At 38.5% G+C, this 17,810-nt stretch overlaps 1 protein-coding gene and 1 long non-coding RNA gene across 5 annotated transcripts in view; one reads left to right on the top strand and one right to left on the bottom strand.

Moving 5' to 3' along the window:
- The first annotated feature begins 1,025 nt into the window (after positions 1-1,025).
- Positions 1,026-4,251, top strand: LOC141378173 (uncharacterized). Its single transcript, XR_012392028.1, has 2 exons — positions 1,026-2,651; positions 2,957-4,251. It is a non-coding gene; the product is annotated as an uncharacterized lncRNA (long non-coding RNA).
- cicb (capicua transcriptional repressor b) overlaps positions 3,245-17,810 on the bottom strand; it is a 68,506-nt gene continuing 53,940 nt past the window's right edge. For 2 of the 4 annotated variants that reach the window (XM_005173512.6, XM_005173513.6), the window contains 7 exons: positions 13,411-13,878; positions 10,683-11,002; positions 10,307-10,461; positions 9,855-10,033; positions 8,765-8,899; positions 8,524-8,649; positions 3,245-5,098 (listed from right to left, as the gene is read on the bottom strand). In XM_005173512.6, the coding sequence (XP_005173569.3) occupies positions 4,815-5,098; positions 8,524-8,649; positions 8,765-8,899; positions 9,855-10,033; positions 10,307-10,461; positions 10,683-11,002; positions 13,411-13,878 (1,667 nt within the window). In that variant the 3' untranslated portion in view covers positions 3,245-4,814. The remainder of the gene's footprint in view (positions 5,099-8,523; positions 8,650-8,764; positions 8,900-9,854; positions 10,034-10,306; positions 10,462-10,682; positions 11,003-13,410; positions 13,879-17,810) is intronic. The other 2 variants (XM_002664811.8, XM_068214094.2) reach the window with 1 other exon arrangement.

Below are 17,810 nucleotides of genomic sequence, written 5' to 3'. Positions count from 1 at the left end.
GATGACCTGTATCTCCAAACAATTCCTTTTCTTTTCCCACTTCTCTGGGCAACACAACGTGTCGTCTCTCTGCCGTCTGAACACTGTTTCAGGTACAAACAGTCTTGGAAGCTATCATGCATATTAATGAATTTGCACTGCATACATAGTAGAGCGCGCTGATTGGATTGAAACGTCTTACTCATGAATGAATGCAGCACACTCAGAGACGTAATAAGGATCTTCCAGGTACAGACTTCCAGTCTACACACTGGAATAGATGCTAAGATCTCATGGCCGTGACGCAGCTTCAAAAATTCATTTTAAACCGGAAGTACAAATTTGCTTGAAATAACGCAAAAACAACCAGTTTTCACTTTTTAGTGAAATATATGTGTTCTAATAGTGTTTTTAGCAGTGTGGGACACATATACGACTGTCAACAGCTCAAAAAATGTGTTTTAGTTTTGTGTTTTAATCAAAATTCGGGACATTGCAACCTGCAGAACCTGGGAAGTTTATGAAAAAAGAAAAAAAGCATAGCAGCTAAGGATTACACATGGAGGAAGATCAGAAGGCATTATATCCTTGGCTGAGATGCCTCAAGTAATACAGATTCCAATCTCTCTAAGAACTTTTTTCACATTTGGGTAAACTTTGAGAGCAATGAATGGGAGAGAATCACGAATACAATATTGTTCACATTTACTCGGAAATTCTAAATTCTCCACAGTAGTGTTGTTCCAAATAAAAAAGTAAAAATGTTGAGATTTATATCAGCAGTCGGAAAAGAACAATGTCAAATTTACTTTTACTCCCAAAGAAGGCATTAGAGACACCCTTGCAGGCTGTGTTGTCTGATTACGTTGGCATGCTTCACGTGCAGTTGTGAAATGGCCACCACATAAGCAATAAGCATGAGCCGGTATAAGATTCTAATGGTCTGATAACCCTGGATAAAAATATCAAGGTTTAATGATATTTTCTACTGCAGAGGTCTACAGCATGCTGGATGTTTGTGTATAAGTGATTCGTTTTTTTTTTTTAGATGTCGGCTGAATCGTGGAGGCTGAGCTGTACCTTTTGATATGGATGCTCCTTTTCTGCTGGAGACACCGGTGCCCTAAAAAACTAAATAAAATAGTCATAAAAACATGTTTTAAAAAACAACAACAGCAAAACTTACATATACCATGAAAACAATATAACATTTTAGTGGTTTAACACCTTGTAACCGATTATCGTCCTATGCCTGATGTGCACATTTGTTAAACCGACAACATTTGGTTCCCTGTAATTTGCAATTACTATTCGCATTTGTAAAGCATCAAGGCAAAGGCATGCTGACATCTACATGAAGATTAAAGTGGTATTGCGTTATGACTGTGGACTAAATTGAAGCCTACAGGGGTGTAGGGTGCCATTAGGTATTGGCCCTCTGTTGGAGCTAAACTCAACTACACATTGGTCCTCTAGGAGTACTGGACACCCCTGCCTTAAAAAGACAGACGTTCTTTCATAACTTTCTGAATTTCCTGTTGCTTTACATCTCTATGACCTTCTGTTGTGAAATATGTTCACCCACTGGCCACTTTATTAGGCCAACTAGTATTAGTATTGGGGTGGACCCCCTTTACACTGTGGTCATAAAGGAATGGACATGGTCGGCTACATTATTCAGGTAGGCTGTGGCATTGAAACGATGCACAATTGGTACTAATGAGCACAAAGTGTGCCAAGAAAATATCTCCCCACACCATTAACCCCACCACCAGCCTAAACCACTGATACAAGGCAGGATGGATTCATGCTTTCATGTTGTTGTTGCCAAATTCTGACCCTACCATCTGAATGTATGGTGGGGACTCAACAGACCAGGCAACATTTTTCCAATCTTTTGTTGTCCAATTTTGGTGAGCCTGTGTGAATTGTAGCCTCAGTTTCCTGTTTTTAGCTGACAGGAGTGGCACCCGGTGTGGTCTTCTGCTGCTGTAGTTCATCCACCTCAAGGTTGGATGTGTTGTGCATTTAGAGAGGCTCTTCTGCATTGGTTGTAACGAGTTATCATTTGAGTTACTGTTGCCTTTATATTAGCTCAAACCAGTCTGGCCATTCTCCTCTGACCTCAGGCATCAACAAGGCATTGGCGCCCACAGAACTGCCGCTCACTGGATATTTCCTCTTTTTCAAACCATTCTCTGTAGACCCCAGAGATGGTTGCGTGTGTGTGAAAATCCCAGTAGATCAGCAGTTTCTGAAATACTCAGACCAGCCCGTCTGGCACAAACCACCATGCCACATTCAAATCACCTTTCTTCCCCATTCCGATGCTCAGTTTGAACTGCAGCAGATCAGCTTTAGCATGTCTACATGCCTAAATGCATTGAGTTGCTGCCATTTGATTGGCTGATTGGAAATTTGCGTTAACAAATGGACAGGTGTACCTAATAAAGTGGCCAGTGTGTGTATATAGAAATCACTTATGTCAAATACAATGAAACTCAACATTTAACCCCGCTGACTTTATGATTTTAAAGACAAAAACCAAACCCAGACAGAAAAGGAGTCTATTGGTAATGCTCCAAGGTAGAAATGACTTTTTTTTTTTTTTTGGTGACCTTGATTAAATCTTTAAATCCATTTTGATGTTACATGGATCCATTAGACCAGGGGTCACCAATCTTGGTCCTGGAGGGCCGGTGTCCTGCAGATTTTAGCACCAACCCTAATCAAACACACCTGAACAAGCTAATCAAGCTCTCACTAGGTGTACTTGAAACATCCAGGCAGGTGTGTTGAGGCAAGTTGGAGCTAAACCCTGCAGGGACACCGGCCCTCCAGGACCAGGATTGGTGACCCCTGCATTAGACTCTTCATGCAGTGCCTTTGTAGGATGATTTCAGTTCAGACAGCAAAACGAAATGTGACTGTAAAGAGAAAAAAAATGTGGAAACATCCTGACACATAATTATTAAAGGTCACATGAAACAGAATGGTTTATGTACTAAGAGAGCCTACCGTAACGTTTCGAACTACTTCCCCAGTCCAAAGAGTGTCATCCCAGAAGCACCCGAAAATAGATCAGTGATCGTTTTACACATAATTTTACTCAGAAAAAAATAACCCAGACATTACCCAACTCGCACTTCCTCATTTGTTTTACTTGTAATAGAGAAGAGGCGATTTCTTTGAACATTATTCATACACTGAGAAACACAGCTAAACCGTCAGTCCTCAAATATGTAAACCAGCAAAACAACGTAAGAACTGTTTATAACCATATTTCTTTATTTTTCGTTTTTGTTTTACAATTTTATTTCCTTTTACTGGCTTTGATTCCTCCGATGACGCTTTTGACTTTGAGTCTTTGGACTCGCACTGTATTTATGTACAACAAAGACCAGTGCTGCAGGAGTAGATCACCATCGACAGCCCACCCAGTCCCACCTTACAGCCTTAAAGTGATTAAAGAAAGAACAATAAAGTGACGGGAAGAGGAATGAGAAAGGGAAGGAATGTAAGTGGCAAATGGAAACGATAATAATAATAATAATAAAGTGTACAACTACCAGAAAAATGTTTGGAGTGTCTTACAACAAAGGCCTACGTAATTACTTCCTGGTAAGAAATAAAACATCGTGAATATCAAGACAAAGAGCGTAAGAGAAAAATGTTTTTAAAAAGGTAGTGGAAGTGCCTCCAGGAGTGAGGAAGAGTGCAAACTCATCCCTCCTTTTCTGCTAAACGAAAGAGTATATTAATAGGAGTACAGTATATTTATATATATTTATATATAGGTTTAAAGGATCAGATCCACAAGAACAACAAAGCATTAATAAGAACAGTAATAATGAGAGATCTTCATAACATAATGACCTGTAGCATTACGTGTTGAAAAATCAAGTTTTTCCTTTAAAAAGTGAATAAAATTCGTATTTTTCGGAATATATTCCCTACATTCTCTTTGCTCCGTGCTTCACCAGCTCATGAACAGTTGAATCAAAACGAAAGGGAAGAAATGTTTAAATAGGTGGAATCTCTTAATATATGGAAGAAGGAAAAAAAAATGAATCAATGGCAATAAATGTGCCTGTTGACTTCCCTTCCATGACCTTTTTTCCTTCATGGCTAGCCAATCGGAGGCTTTGGAATGACTCCGGTTTGATTGGCCACCAATAAAAGCCAATCATAGGACGAAAGGTTTACAAGCGGCAGTCCCTCGCCGAAGGTTTTCAGTGCCTTAACAAAAGCTCTTTGTGAGAAATCGTGAAAACACCACAGAAGAAAACAAACTAAATATAAAACATAAAAGTCCGACAAGTCTTCATTATCACTTAAACTCAGCCAATGGAGGCCTGCCTCCCAATGACCGGCGGTAATCCGTGAACCAATAAAAAACAAACACCTGTGGCCAAGCTATTGCCAATCAGGCCACACGAAAACTCAGTCAGAGTGGAAGGGATCGGGTGCCCTCGCACATCATCAGCAGCACTGGGACTTCACTGGCCAACAGGACAGGCCCACAGTCCTCTAGTTCCAAAGGAAGCCTAATGACTAGGATAATGCTGTAAATTCAAGAGTGTATGTTCAAGAGTGTCTGTGTAGGCAAATGTCTATGTATGTAAGTCCACATCACGAAAAATACTGAGAAGTTTCAAAACCCCAACATCTTTTGAGGTGTCTCCCCTCATCCGCTTCACACACATGAAAATTTGGCTCTTTTTCTCGCTATGTCCTTCGGAAGCGGTCATAGCAGAGACAGGACAACAAATGTAGATCGTGCAGATGTTGAGGGGAGACTTCAGGTCTTCGAGCTGTCCGTTTGGACATTAGCCTCATCTTGAGGAGTCCTGTGAATCGCCAGCGTTTCTAGGCTCCTCTGGGCTGTGTTGTTCACCCTCTCGCTCAACCTCCTTCTCCAGAGGGTCTGCCCCTAAAGCTGGGTCCAGTGTCACCACTCCGGAAGGTCCCGGTAATGAAAGGTCTGAAATACCAGCAGATTCTGATGGAGCTGCCGTTTGCATGATCTTTTGCCGGACCTCTCGAATCTTGAGCTGTAAACACACCTTTGTTGGGAAGATATCAGCATACCGTGCCTGGAACGCAGCAGTAGCTTGAGCTATTGTTTGGGTGGAAGGAGGAGAAAATAAGAGAGAGATTTGAAAGATTTAATTAGATTTAAGAAAATACAATCCTAGAAGATGCCAACACTCTTTGCAAACATAGGGACCAAAGTTTAATAGCAATGTTTTTACAGGGTCTCTGCAGATATTATAATGTCAAATTTAAGACCTTTTACGACCTTTTTAAGACCATTAAGTATTAAATTTAAGACCTATATCGCAATATCAAAAACACGCGAGAGAAAATGTAAAAGCACAAAATTAGGGGTAAAATAAAGTTATTAAAATTGAACAGTACTAAAGTCAGGTTAAATGCACCATTGAACTACAGAAAAAACAAACATCTTAATGCAGATTTATACTTTCACCCGGCACCGCATCGCACAACTCACGAAACGGATTAAGGCTTTTATACTTGACACGTTCACCATTGAGATATTTTTTTTAAAGGACAGGGGGCGGTCCAAAAAAAACAGAAAGTAAAATCAGACAAATAAAAGATAATCATTATCATTGAAGATGTTTTGGGGGCCTCTTTTTGTTGTTTTAACAAACTTATCCCTCAGGTTTTTCCAAAGTTTTACAAAAACTTTCCTCCTTTCCCATGGCTGTTGCAATTTCTAGCCAATAATTATTGGTCATTCTGGCAAGCAGAAATGTAATTGTGATAGAAAATAGGTAAAAACTTGATTAGGTATTATAGCCTACTGTACTATTCACTCTTCAAATAAATCCCACTATCAATCCCATTTTATCACTATAAACACTATCACAATAAAGTGAACTAGTGCACTCAAAGCGAACGTTGTGATGATGTCACATTCGCCGCGCACACTGAGTTTAATAACAGTAAGCTGATTGGCTATTGCAAGAAAAAAGAATTTAAATGAGCATTAGATGTAGCGCTACATGGACATCGCAAAAATAAGGCCTGTGCAAAAATATTTAAGACCTAGAACAGCGAATTTAAAACTTTTCAAAGCCATAATTTTCGATTTTTTAATTTAAGACTTTTAAACACTTTTTAAGACCCCGCAGGGACCCTGTTTTAATAAAAATGCCAGATAGCAGCAGCATTTTTGATCATTTCCGCAAAAATGTAATGCCTTTGAAATAGTTTGATGTATGAATATCTGAACGAGCAAACAAAAATAACATTTCACTCAACCTTCAGGTATTATTGTTGCATCACGATTGAATGTGGGAAGGTTAAAAACATAAAAAGAGAAAGAGTCGATTCAGATTCAGAATGAAGAACAAAAATCTGAGATCCAGTCAGCACCCCCAAAATCATATTCAGACACATTTTACAGTATTTTTAGCTAATGGTTGGATTTATATGCATTTCTATGATGTGGAATGTTTGATGATTGAGTTGTGTGTAGTTCAAACTACAGGATTTTAGGTTAAATTCAGGCTGACTGGAAAGTTAAAAGGTAGGGTAGACAATTTCAGAGAGGCAAGCGGTTTGGGCTGCACGATTCTGGCTAAAATGAGACTCTAAAATTAGATTTTTTGGGTTAAAATCAAGATCACGGTTTTCTCATGATTCTATAGCTGTAAAATGAAGGTTAATATGAGTAGGCTATTATTATTGTTATTTCTCATTCATATGGTAAAACAACAATAAAAATGGGTCTATGTGTAGATCTACTGTTGGTTAAATTTTGTATAGACCTTGGATGGAGGACTTGAACAGACTTTAAAATTGTCCTCTTTGTTAATGCACAGTAAAGGGATTACATCAGAATACAACTATTGATAATTCTGAAGTTGAGTTATTATGTTTGAGACATATGCTTGTCATTTGTCATTAACATTATTTGACCATTTTTTCACTGGTAAAATGAAACATTTGTCATTATTAGATTCCCTTTTGCATTATATAGGCTAGAGTGGGTATACTGACACTGTTGAACATGTATTTTCGTGCACAACACTCTGGATTAGCTATGAAAGAAAAAAACATATCAAATGCTTGTTGTAATCATAACTCTAAAATTTGATATGATCAATTAAATGATGTGCATGCTTTTGGTTTCACTTTCACTACCGAGTGCGCTCATGTCATGGCACGTCAGTCATTCATTCATTTTCTTTTTGGCTTAGTCCCTTTATTCATTCATTTATTATTATTAATTGATTTATTATTGGGGAAACATCCACACACACTAATTCACACTCATTCAGTACGGACAATTTAGCCTACCCAATTCACCTGTACCGCATGTCTTTGGACTGTTTGAACCGTCAACTCATTCCACATGTTTTACACAGCGGATGCCCTTTTAGCCGCAATCCATCACTGGGAAACCCATACACACTCATTCGCACATATACATACACTATGGACAATTTAGCCTACCCAATTCACCTGTAGCGCATGTCTTTGGACTGTGGGGGAAACTAGAGCACCTGGAGGAAACCCACGCAAATGCAGGGAGAAAATGCAAACTCAGCACAATTGACATGCCAGTTGCAGATACCTCGCAGACAAAAGCAAATATCTAACATGCTAAATATTCTAGACCGGTCAGCAGAATCAACACCATGTGAGGTCAAATGTAGTGATGAACTACAGCCAATGAGAGAGAAAGATATGGGTTGACCTTCTATTGTGTAAATGCACAATACAGTTATGTGGTTATTGTCACATTATATCATTATGATAACATAATATCATTGCCTTTGGCAAATGAAATTACCATTTAACTGCAGCAGGCGCCATCGACAATATCGTAAGAGGTAAGAGTTTTTAATTACTTTTTTTGCCTTTCACTTTGTCAATTGGTGAAGTTTTTTTTTTCCCCCTCGCCACTGCTACCACCGACTTGCTTAGATCGGGACTTGTGGAGATGCGGTTCGGTGCCCTTCATACTCATTTTCAAAAGGCCAAGGGCAAATGGTAGGGGTAAAAAAATTGAATTGGGATTGGGCTATAGTTTGAATGGTTCAGCGATTTGCCGATGTTTAAAGTCCTGTAGTGTGAACTTGCCTTCTGATGCTTGATTCTGCTATTTCTGCTTGTTTTTGGACCCAGAGAAAATCGACTGTGACATTTGAACAGTGCTTTGCGCTAATTGTTTGCAGAGAAGTGAGTTTATGTCATTTGACTGATCATTTTATCAATGCATTTATTGTGCTTTATGAAGCCAGTTGTAAGAAACTTTTTTTTAAATGGTATATAAACCTTTTACTATGTAACAACATTATTGTCCTTCTATTATTTTATGTTTTGTAACGAAGCTTCCAATTAGACTTGTATTTGATTATAAATAAAGAATAATGTCTATAAGATCTGCATCTGTTAGGATCTGTGGTGTGATTTGCTTGTTTTTTTTATTTCTGGAGCTCTGAGCAGTGTGTGCTCTGTCTGTGAGTTGTGTGGGTGGTACAGTATCTACAGAAGTCTGAGCGTTACCTGAGGGGAAGAAGCCATGATCCTGGAATAGCTGCATGACAAGAGCTCTCCTCTGATCAAGAGTTCTCCTGAGAGAGGAATAGGGCACCTTGTCAAACTCCAGCTCCCCTAGTATATCCTCTCCATCTAAACAAAACACAGAAAGAGAGAGAGAGAGAGACACAGAGAGAGAGAGAGAGTTAAAGTGTAGTTGAATCAGGGCTGGAGAATTATAAAGGCATTGTGGGTGGTGGAGTATTACCTGGCCTATCAAAGGTGAAAATGTCTCCCTCGCACTTTGCAGCACTTTTCGGTGTGTTGGGCTCTGAACTGCAGCTCGATCTGCGCCGGCTTTTCCGTTTAGGAGAGATGGGATCTTCAGTGGATGAGTCCAGGTCTGTATGCAGAGGCATTGCGTAGTTGAGTTTGGGTTTAATATGGAGAACAACAGAGATGTGAACCTATACTGGTCCCACGGTACGGTTCGGTTACGATTATCATGCCTTCGATTCGGTTCAATTCGATATCTCGGTGCATCACGGTGCATTGACGATGCTTTCCATAAACAGTGTTATATTTTAGGGGGGAGGCTATAACAAGCTGTCTGTACAAACACACAGACACACAGCACCACACTGTCTCTCATTCAAACACATACACAAACATAGACAGCATCAAACAAACAAACAAACAAACACACACACGCACGCACGCACACACACACACTTAAGCCCTTGAAACAGGGAGAGCTCGAGCTGAGCGGAGCAGAAAAACGAGAAGAAAAAAAAAAAAAAAGAAGCACTTTTCTGACAGTCCCTTACTGAGAGCTCCTCTCAGCGCGAGCTCTCTCGGCTAAACACATATTGCAAGGGCTTAAACAAAGCAGTGCTCGTAATGTCTAGCGAAAAAAAAAAGACAGCTGTGAAACATAACCAGCTTTGTCTTTTTGTAGGAAACACACTTTAGATCTTTTTAGGGTAAGAGGTTTTTGAGTTATTGCCATCTATAACGTTAACTGAATGTGTGTCAGGAATATCGAAAACAAAATCAACTCAACCGCACTAATTTCTGGCGCCCCCCTGGATATAAAGCGCCCTGGTGCCTATATGGTGCCTATGCCACGGGCCGGCCCTGCGTTGGCTGAGTGTTGTAAATACTCGCGATCACCTCCTTCGCGACAGAGCGCATAGGAGATAAATGACGTCAGTACATAATAACCGGTTATGATTATTACTGAACCGATACCGAATTGTCCGCGTCTGCATCGCGGTGCACCGAAGAAACAATTAATTTTGACACCCCTAGAGAACAATGACATTTGGTCTGTGTGGGGGACTGAATGTTGCTCTCACCAGTGGAGTTTTTCCTCTTTCTGCGATAGCTGCCCAGTATGGCTCGTGGGGAGGTGGCCAGACTCTGCAGGGTTGGAGATGGCAGGACCTCCTCTGGACGGAATTCTGGCAGCTCTGCGAAACGCTCCTCAAAATACACCTCGGACAGGACCCTGTGCCAACCAAAGATTTTGACCAATCTGCACAGCAGTGGGTTTCAAATGTCTGAGTTTGCATTGAAAAATCTGAAATCTCCTGAACATAAATATGAGTCATATAAAACTACAGGAGTTATCTATTCATTTGTCACTAATCAAATAGGCAGTTTAGTCCAATTTTGTACAAAAGTATTTACAACTAGGTTTTAAATCCTGAAATCTACAAAATAATGTGACTACAATGGAGCTTTTGGACTCTATTTAAAATAAATGTCTACAATACAATTAGACGACAATGAATGCATTCAGACCTACTTGTCAACCGAATCAAATGGCCGTTTGAGGGGTGGGGGACGGGCCTTGACTTTTTTAGGTGGTGCATCTTTATCACCATGAGACTGTGATGGGAAAGGATCTGATCCAGATGGAGGAGGTAATGGAGAAGAAGGATGGGAGTCCTTCTTTTCAACCTGGGTGAAGCAAAAAGTAATTCAGACTTTTAAAAGATATTTATTATTTAATTTAATTTCTTATCATTGTTTAATTTAAATCATTTAATATCATTATATTAATTAAAGAAAACAAGCAAATTTGCAGAAAAGTGTGTATGTGATATCATCATCATCATCTATTTTATATATTACACATATCGATGCTGTATGTTGGTGACAGAGAAGTCAACAATCCTAACCTCCTTAGCATTTGTCTCTTTGCAACGTCCACTAGGGGCAGAAGTCTCCACACCGGAGTGGGTGGGTGTTTCTGGAGCTCCCTCCTCTGCAGGAGAGTTTGACTTCTCTATCTTCTCTACCTTTTCTACCTCAAATGAGAAGCGACTACTGGTGTCTTTGTCCTTCTCCCGCTCTCTCTCCTTGTCTCTGTCCCTATCCTTCTCCCGCTCTTTGCCTCTCCCTCCTCCATCATAACTGCCCACTGGGATATTTGCCAGGGTGGCCTTCACTTTCTGAGGAGGCCTTGCTGTGATCAGCTTAGGTGTCCCCGGGGCACTTCCTGTTGAAACAGAGAAGAGACTGTTTGTGGCCCTAAAATAACCATCAGATGTCATTTATGATGCTTAATGGGGTCATGAACTGAAAAACCTAAATATAACACAGCTGAGGTTTGTATAATATTGTATAATAAACACATCAGTGAATCATGTATTAAAATCACTTGCTCAAGATTACTGGCAAGACGTTTTTCTCAAACAAATTTTGAAGGTTTTTGGTTTAGTTTTTTTTTACTTGAGCAGAAAACATGATTAAGATGAATCCTTACGTTGCCCCCAACACACAAATTTACAACTATTTGCACATTTGCATCGACTTCGCATCTAAACTATTTGCACAAATATAAAAAATTGCATTTGGTGCGAACCCAGCATAAGTTTGAGAACAAAAAACAAATGTTGTCATTCAATTAGAAACAGCTTATATAGCCAAAACTTTTTAGTTTTATAGTCAAACGCACCTGAATAAATATTTTTTTCGCGAACCTTATTTGAACAAACTCATTCTAGGCCGTTTGTCTGATTTTCACCAAAATTGAATAATCTGATCTACAGACCATGCTGACCAAAAGTTATTGAATTCAAGTTGATTACATGAACCGTTTTTGATTAACTTGCGAACAAATTTTACGTAGAACTTGTGAAAATTGACTTAAATTGACTGTTATCTCTGTAATGCATTGACATATTCACAGCACACTTAATGTGTTATCACAACCATGGTCTGAAGTGAGCTGCAGCGTTTTGGTGCACTGCCCCCCAGTGGTCCGGAGATACAGAAAAAATGTCTTTTTTGCTTTTACTTTCTCAACCCTTTGTCCAAAATTCATAAAGGTCTCTTTACATCCGGCAGAACATGTCGAGCTGGATGGTGTCTGATTTTCCAAGGTCAGCCATTTTGGCTGCTGGCCATTTTGAATTATGTCAAAAATTGCTATAATTTAACGATGCATTGGCGAATTGTTATGAAATTGTTATGTGTCTTCGGACTGTGCCCTGAAAGTTCTCAAAAAGTTTCGTCTTAGCACCACCTTTTGGTCAAATGTTATAACGACATTTCTAAAAATACTAATAACATTTGACAAATTTTTTCAATTGTTATAAAACTTGTCTTGATATATGCCTTGGGTTGTCCTGAGAATATTGATACCAATTATGCCTTAATTAACTGAACTTTCTGTCCACCATCTTGCCTTATGTCAAAAACCTGCTTTTTCAAACTCCTCCTACATTGTTTGGCTGATTTGCACCATTTTTGACTCAGATCATCTTCAGACGATGCTGACAAAAAGTTATTGAATTTGTGTCGATAAGTGTAACGGTTTTTGTTTACTGCACCCACAAATGTGATGGCATGATGCCAAACTACACCTGAGGCTGTATCTCTGTGATAGTTAAAGATAATGACACCAAATTTTAGGTCTGTCATTGTCGCCTTACAGCAACAGCGCCACGTATGGGTCAAGAGTTATAAGACCTTTATTAGCCATTGATAACGAAGCATACACATTTGGTAATAACTTCTGACTGCATATGCTCATTTTGATAAAATGATAGTCTCAAATTATTCCTTCGGTCATGCCAACAACACATCAATTATGCCATAATCTGCCAAACTTCCTGTCCGCCATTTTGATTTTGTTCAAACTAATATTTTTTCAACTCCTAGACCGTCGGTTCAATCTTTATTAAATTTGACTCAGATCATCTTCAGACCATGTAGACCAAAAGTTATAGAATTCATGTCGATAGACAAAACTTTTGTCGTTTAGCATATGCACATACTTGATGTAATGCTGTCAGATGACATTACAGGCTGAATCACTGCAATGGTTTGAAGTATTGAAACCAAACTTAATGTGTGTGATCTAGACCTGACATTAACCAAACTACATCAGTTTGCACCACCTTCTGAGAAACCATATACATGTTATCAAATGACTTTTCAATAGTTTTGTCTATTGTCACGTGACTGGTCTTGCAGATTCCCTGGATCATACAGAGAACATGGATATAATGTATTCCCTAATTGACACAACTTCCTGTTCTGCATCTTGAATTAGTCTGAAAATCTGTTTTGAACTCTCCATAGATCGTTAGCCCAATTTTCACCAAATTTGGCTCAGAACAAGCTGCTAAAAAGTTGTAAAATTTTATAGTTGCTCTGTAACTTGTTGCCATGCTTGTTTATAATGTGGCTACTGGATTGCTTGGCCCCAATAATTGCTGCTTGCAGCTTTATTTTTCATATTGAATTCATTTTCAAACAAGGCAAATTGACGCTGGATTTTAAGAAACATGAAATACTATTATTTGCTGACTATATTGGATCTAACAGCAATTTTATACTACACAGTTGACAGCAGAGAACAGAACAAAATAATCAAAGACCATTTTAAGTATTACATACCAGAATGAGAGGGTTGTGCAGGGCTTCCAGGTTGCAATGGCACTGAGGTGGCCGATGGTGGCGCAACAGAGCTGCCGCTGCCTTTGCTTGGGACCTGGAAGTGCTTGTCCAACTGTAAGAGACAGCCCTTCTCCGTCTGTCTCTCAGAGGACAGCGTGTAGACCTGACTGTCTGTATGCTGTCGCTCTAGGGATCTCTCCTGGTGCAACTGTCGCTCAGAGTGCACAGAAACGTTCACCTGCCGGTCCAGGGTTACAGGGGTCATGGAGGTTGCTGTGGTGTGTTTGGGAAGGATGTGTGGAGAGAGGCTAGAAGAACTGGACACTGTGTAAACAACACTCGGAGACACTGTGGCCATAGATACCACCCCAGTTGCAAGGGTCACATTTGTTGGGGTGTAGATGGCTGTGATAGCAGGAGCGTGAGGGGGGTTGGGAGACTGGGCCGGGGCGAGCAGTGATGGCTGACCTGGTAAACCAGAAGACAGCAAAGCAAAACAATGATCACTGTGTTATTCGGACAATAGGTTGCACCATATCAAAATGTCACTGTTTATAGCAGGGGTGCCCAAACTTTTTTTATGAAGGGCCAAAAACCAAACTAGATAGAGGCAAGTGGGCTGAAGTAAAATATAGCTGCCATGAGTACTTCCTGATTTATTTAATAATATTTAAAAATAACTAGAAAACATTGCTTTGTATTAACTACTGAAGTATACATTCTCTATGTTTTTATATTGTTGTTATTACAGTAAAAACGATCTCATTCATAACAGAATGGAATTATGCTAGTCAAGCAGCACTTGATTTTGCCTTGATTTGCTCACAGATTGTCCTCTATCTTTCGAATGACAGTGTTTACATTTTTACAAAGTATTTCTTAGGGTATTTACAATTAACATTTAAATGAAACATTTAATTTCAGTTGGCTTTTTTGTAGCTCAGCAATAAAACAAACAAACAAAAAAGATTATTTTAAACTAGAAATGACAATCTCTGTTAAAATCATTCACCCCTGAGCAAACCAGCCACTCAACCTCTGTGGATTCTTTAGAGACTTCATTTACTTATTTTACATATTTAATTACTTATTTTTACTTCTTTATTCTATTTTCTGTTGTCCCTTGCTAAGTGAAGTTTTTAAACTAATTTCGAGAGGAGCACGTGATATAATTGACTGCAGCTGGCCACCTATCTACCCTCATTAGTTAGCCAATCAGATCTATCCTAACTCACTATAAGTAGCCTAGCTAGATATTACTCCCTTATCTTCGTTTTCCGAAGAAACCCCCCATCCACCCCCTTTCTCCTCCTTTTCTCCTTTACAAAAAAGGGGAGCTCTCGAGAACCACCTGATCTCGAACTCCCCTCACATGCTCTATGGACCTGGTGGGACCCCTGGGCTCAACTATCTCCGAGCTCAGGGTTCTCCCCCGGGACAGCATGCCAAACCTGCTTACAGTTGTCAAGCAATATCTAAGTGTGAACTCTTGAAACTATGTTGTCATTGTTATCTGTTCATTGACTCACTGTATGGGATTTGTCCGAGACAGTGCCAAGTGTTGTGTGTGTATGTGTATTTCTCTGTGGTTTTTCTTTAAAAATCCAATAAAATATAATTAATAAAAATTAAATAAACAAAATAAAATAAAATAATAAAATTATTCACCCCAACCCTGCCCATCATTTGTACTCTTTGTCAGATGGGATGGTGGGCCAAATCAAAGGTTGAAATGGGCCAACTTTGGTCCGCGCCCCCCCCAATTTGGGCATTTTTGGTTTATAGAAACTAGTATTTTTTAAATGTTTTTAATTTTATAATATGAAACGGACTACATTTAGCTCTAAACATAATGAAACACATTCAAATTTTATACACATTTAATTTCACCTCAATCCACACTAAATTATTTCAGTTTAATAGTGTTCTGAACAAAATAAGATGACAAAAATTATAATTTACATTTGGCAGAAGCTTTTATACAAATCGAAATACAAGTGAGGGTAAAAAAAGCACTTCAAATCACCACAGGGTATCAGTATGTAAATGCTATGACAAGTCGTTGTTCTTTTCAGAAACATAAAGTGTTGATAAGAAGTGTCTGGTTCATGTCGAGAAGAGAGAGTGTGTCCTACAGGTGGGTTTGTCAAGACTCGAGTGTGATGCATACTCAGAATTGCACAATGTTTTCAAGATGTTTGGGGTGCTTATAAGAAGGTGTCTGGTGCATATGGAGCGTAAAAAAAGAGTGCATTACCTTCAGGTAATAAGTTTAAACTCACTACATGGCATTTGCTACAACTGATATTTAATCTAAACCCTGAGACTTGCTCTAAATGCTCTGTAATGTAGACAGTAGGGCTGCACAATATTGAAAAAATCTGATACTGCTATACAAGACGGTTTGAATGTCTCTATTTGACAGCTAACACTATTTAGGTACAGACATTGAATAATCACAGTGCAACATCTTACTTTGTTTTGTCTCGTTTATAATCCAAATATCTCCAATTTCTTAGACCAATTAAAAGCATTGTTTTGTTTTCAACTTCAGAAAAAAATAAGTCAAAATTAAGATATTCCCTAATTTAAGCGAAATTACCTGCCAACCGTGTAAGTAAAATAATCTTATTTTCACTTTGAAATGTAGATATTAAGAATAAAAACAAGACAAAAAAATCTAAGTAAAAAAAATCACTATTTAAATAGAATTTATCTTTGTTACATCTCCAAACATCCTCAAACATGCCCAAATGTTTTAAACTCGCTTAAAATGCTCACAGTCACGGGTAGGCATGGAACGATAAGCGTTTTTCTTCCTTGAAAAATCAAGGTTTTAAAAGAAAAACATTTTCTGCTAAAAAATTTTTTTGTTTTTTAGGACAACAGTATTTCCAGCAGAAAAGATATCCAATAAAGGCATTTTAAATTGTAAAGAAATCTGTGCTTTTAAAACTCATGAAGACAGCAGAAGTCAATGATTTTTTTAAAATTATTTAGATTGACATGTTTACAGCTTCAAAATATTTTAAATGCAGCGCTTCCCACACATAGACTTTACTTGGGCGGGCCGCCCAGGTATATTAACGGCCGCCCAAGTATATTTGGTGACACATTTTTTAAAATCAATATTAACATCATTTTACACTTTTGGTATTTGCTCAATAATAATACCAAAAATCCGCGATCGATTAAGTAGTGGAAAATCATCTCTCGTTTACCAGTTTTGTTCTGTGCCTGCGAGACTTGTCAACAGTCGTGCAGACAGAATTACGTGCTCTGCACACCCAAAGAAATGTGCATTTTTGGGACTTGAAAAATTCGTCCGGCCCAGGTTTCTAAATCTCCTAAAATGTCCGGAATTCAACTTTTGCTTTAAAATTTTAAAGCTTGTATGCGTGTTTGCACTTATCTTTTATTAAAGATTACTTTCTGTCTGGTTCACAGCTGACAGCAAACACACAGCCAAGACTAAAAAAAACTTTAATATATACTCGGAGAGGATGAATTGACATCTAGACTGGCTGCAAAATATATGTACACCATAATTAATGATTAAGCGCATTTGTCTTATATAAAAAATCTACTTGTTTTAATCATGCAATTATGCTAATATTTAGAGATCTTGTCTGTTTTTTTACCTTTTCTGTCGTTTATTTCTCGTTTGCTGATTGTTTTTTTAATTTGAAAATGTTAATAAATTACATAGGCTACTTTATATGCACATCTAAAATGCTTTGGCATTCAGGTTTGCTTTGAACTTGAAAGAGAGAGAGAAGCAGATTTTACCAGTCAGTGAGTGCACATGGTTCCTGAATAGCATAAAAATATATTTTGTTTTATTTCAACAGTCTTTTTTTTATTTTAACCCAAATGAAAAGAAACAGTGTATAACAGTGGCATAATAAATACAATTACTATTAAAATGGTGCGTTTCAATCCGGCTACCGACGCAAGTACATTTCAAATCTGTGGGAAGCACTGAAATGTTGCTCAAAATAAAATATATTGTGTTCAAAGGGGAAGAAGGTTTGTTTTTTTACCCAGACTCCTAAATATTTTAGAGTAGTAATCACAATACCATAAAACCGTGATATTTTTATACAAGGTTATCATACTGTCAGAAACGTATACTGGCCCATGCTTATTCACAAGCCTCAAAAACACATGCAAATGGTAAACGTTCACTCTGTTATGATTAAACTAAGCAGTGACTCTACACTATGGCTCCTGGTCAACTATGATTCAGACTCAACGTTGCAGATCTTGCGATGTGACTATTGCAGATGCGCACATTGTGATATCGATGCTGAAACGATATATTGTGCAGCCCTAGTAGACAGGAATGTCAGTGCTGGCTTGTCACTAAAGTTCAGAATTTGCCTGTGACTGTTTGTCAA

The sequence above is a fragment of the Danio rerio genome, chromosome 16 (assembly GCF_049306965.1).
Source record: "Danio rerio strain Tuebingen ecotype United States chromosome 16, GRCz12tu, whole genome shotgun sequence".
Taxonomy (NCBI): domain Eukaryota; kingdom Metazoa; phylum Chordata; class Actinopteri; order Cypriniformes; family Danionidae; genus Danio; species Danio rerio.
The sequence above is the reverse complement of the archived record's forward strand: the minus strand, read 5'-3'. Positions and strand labels throughout refer to the sequence as shown.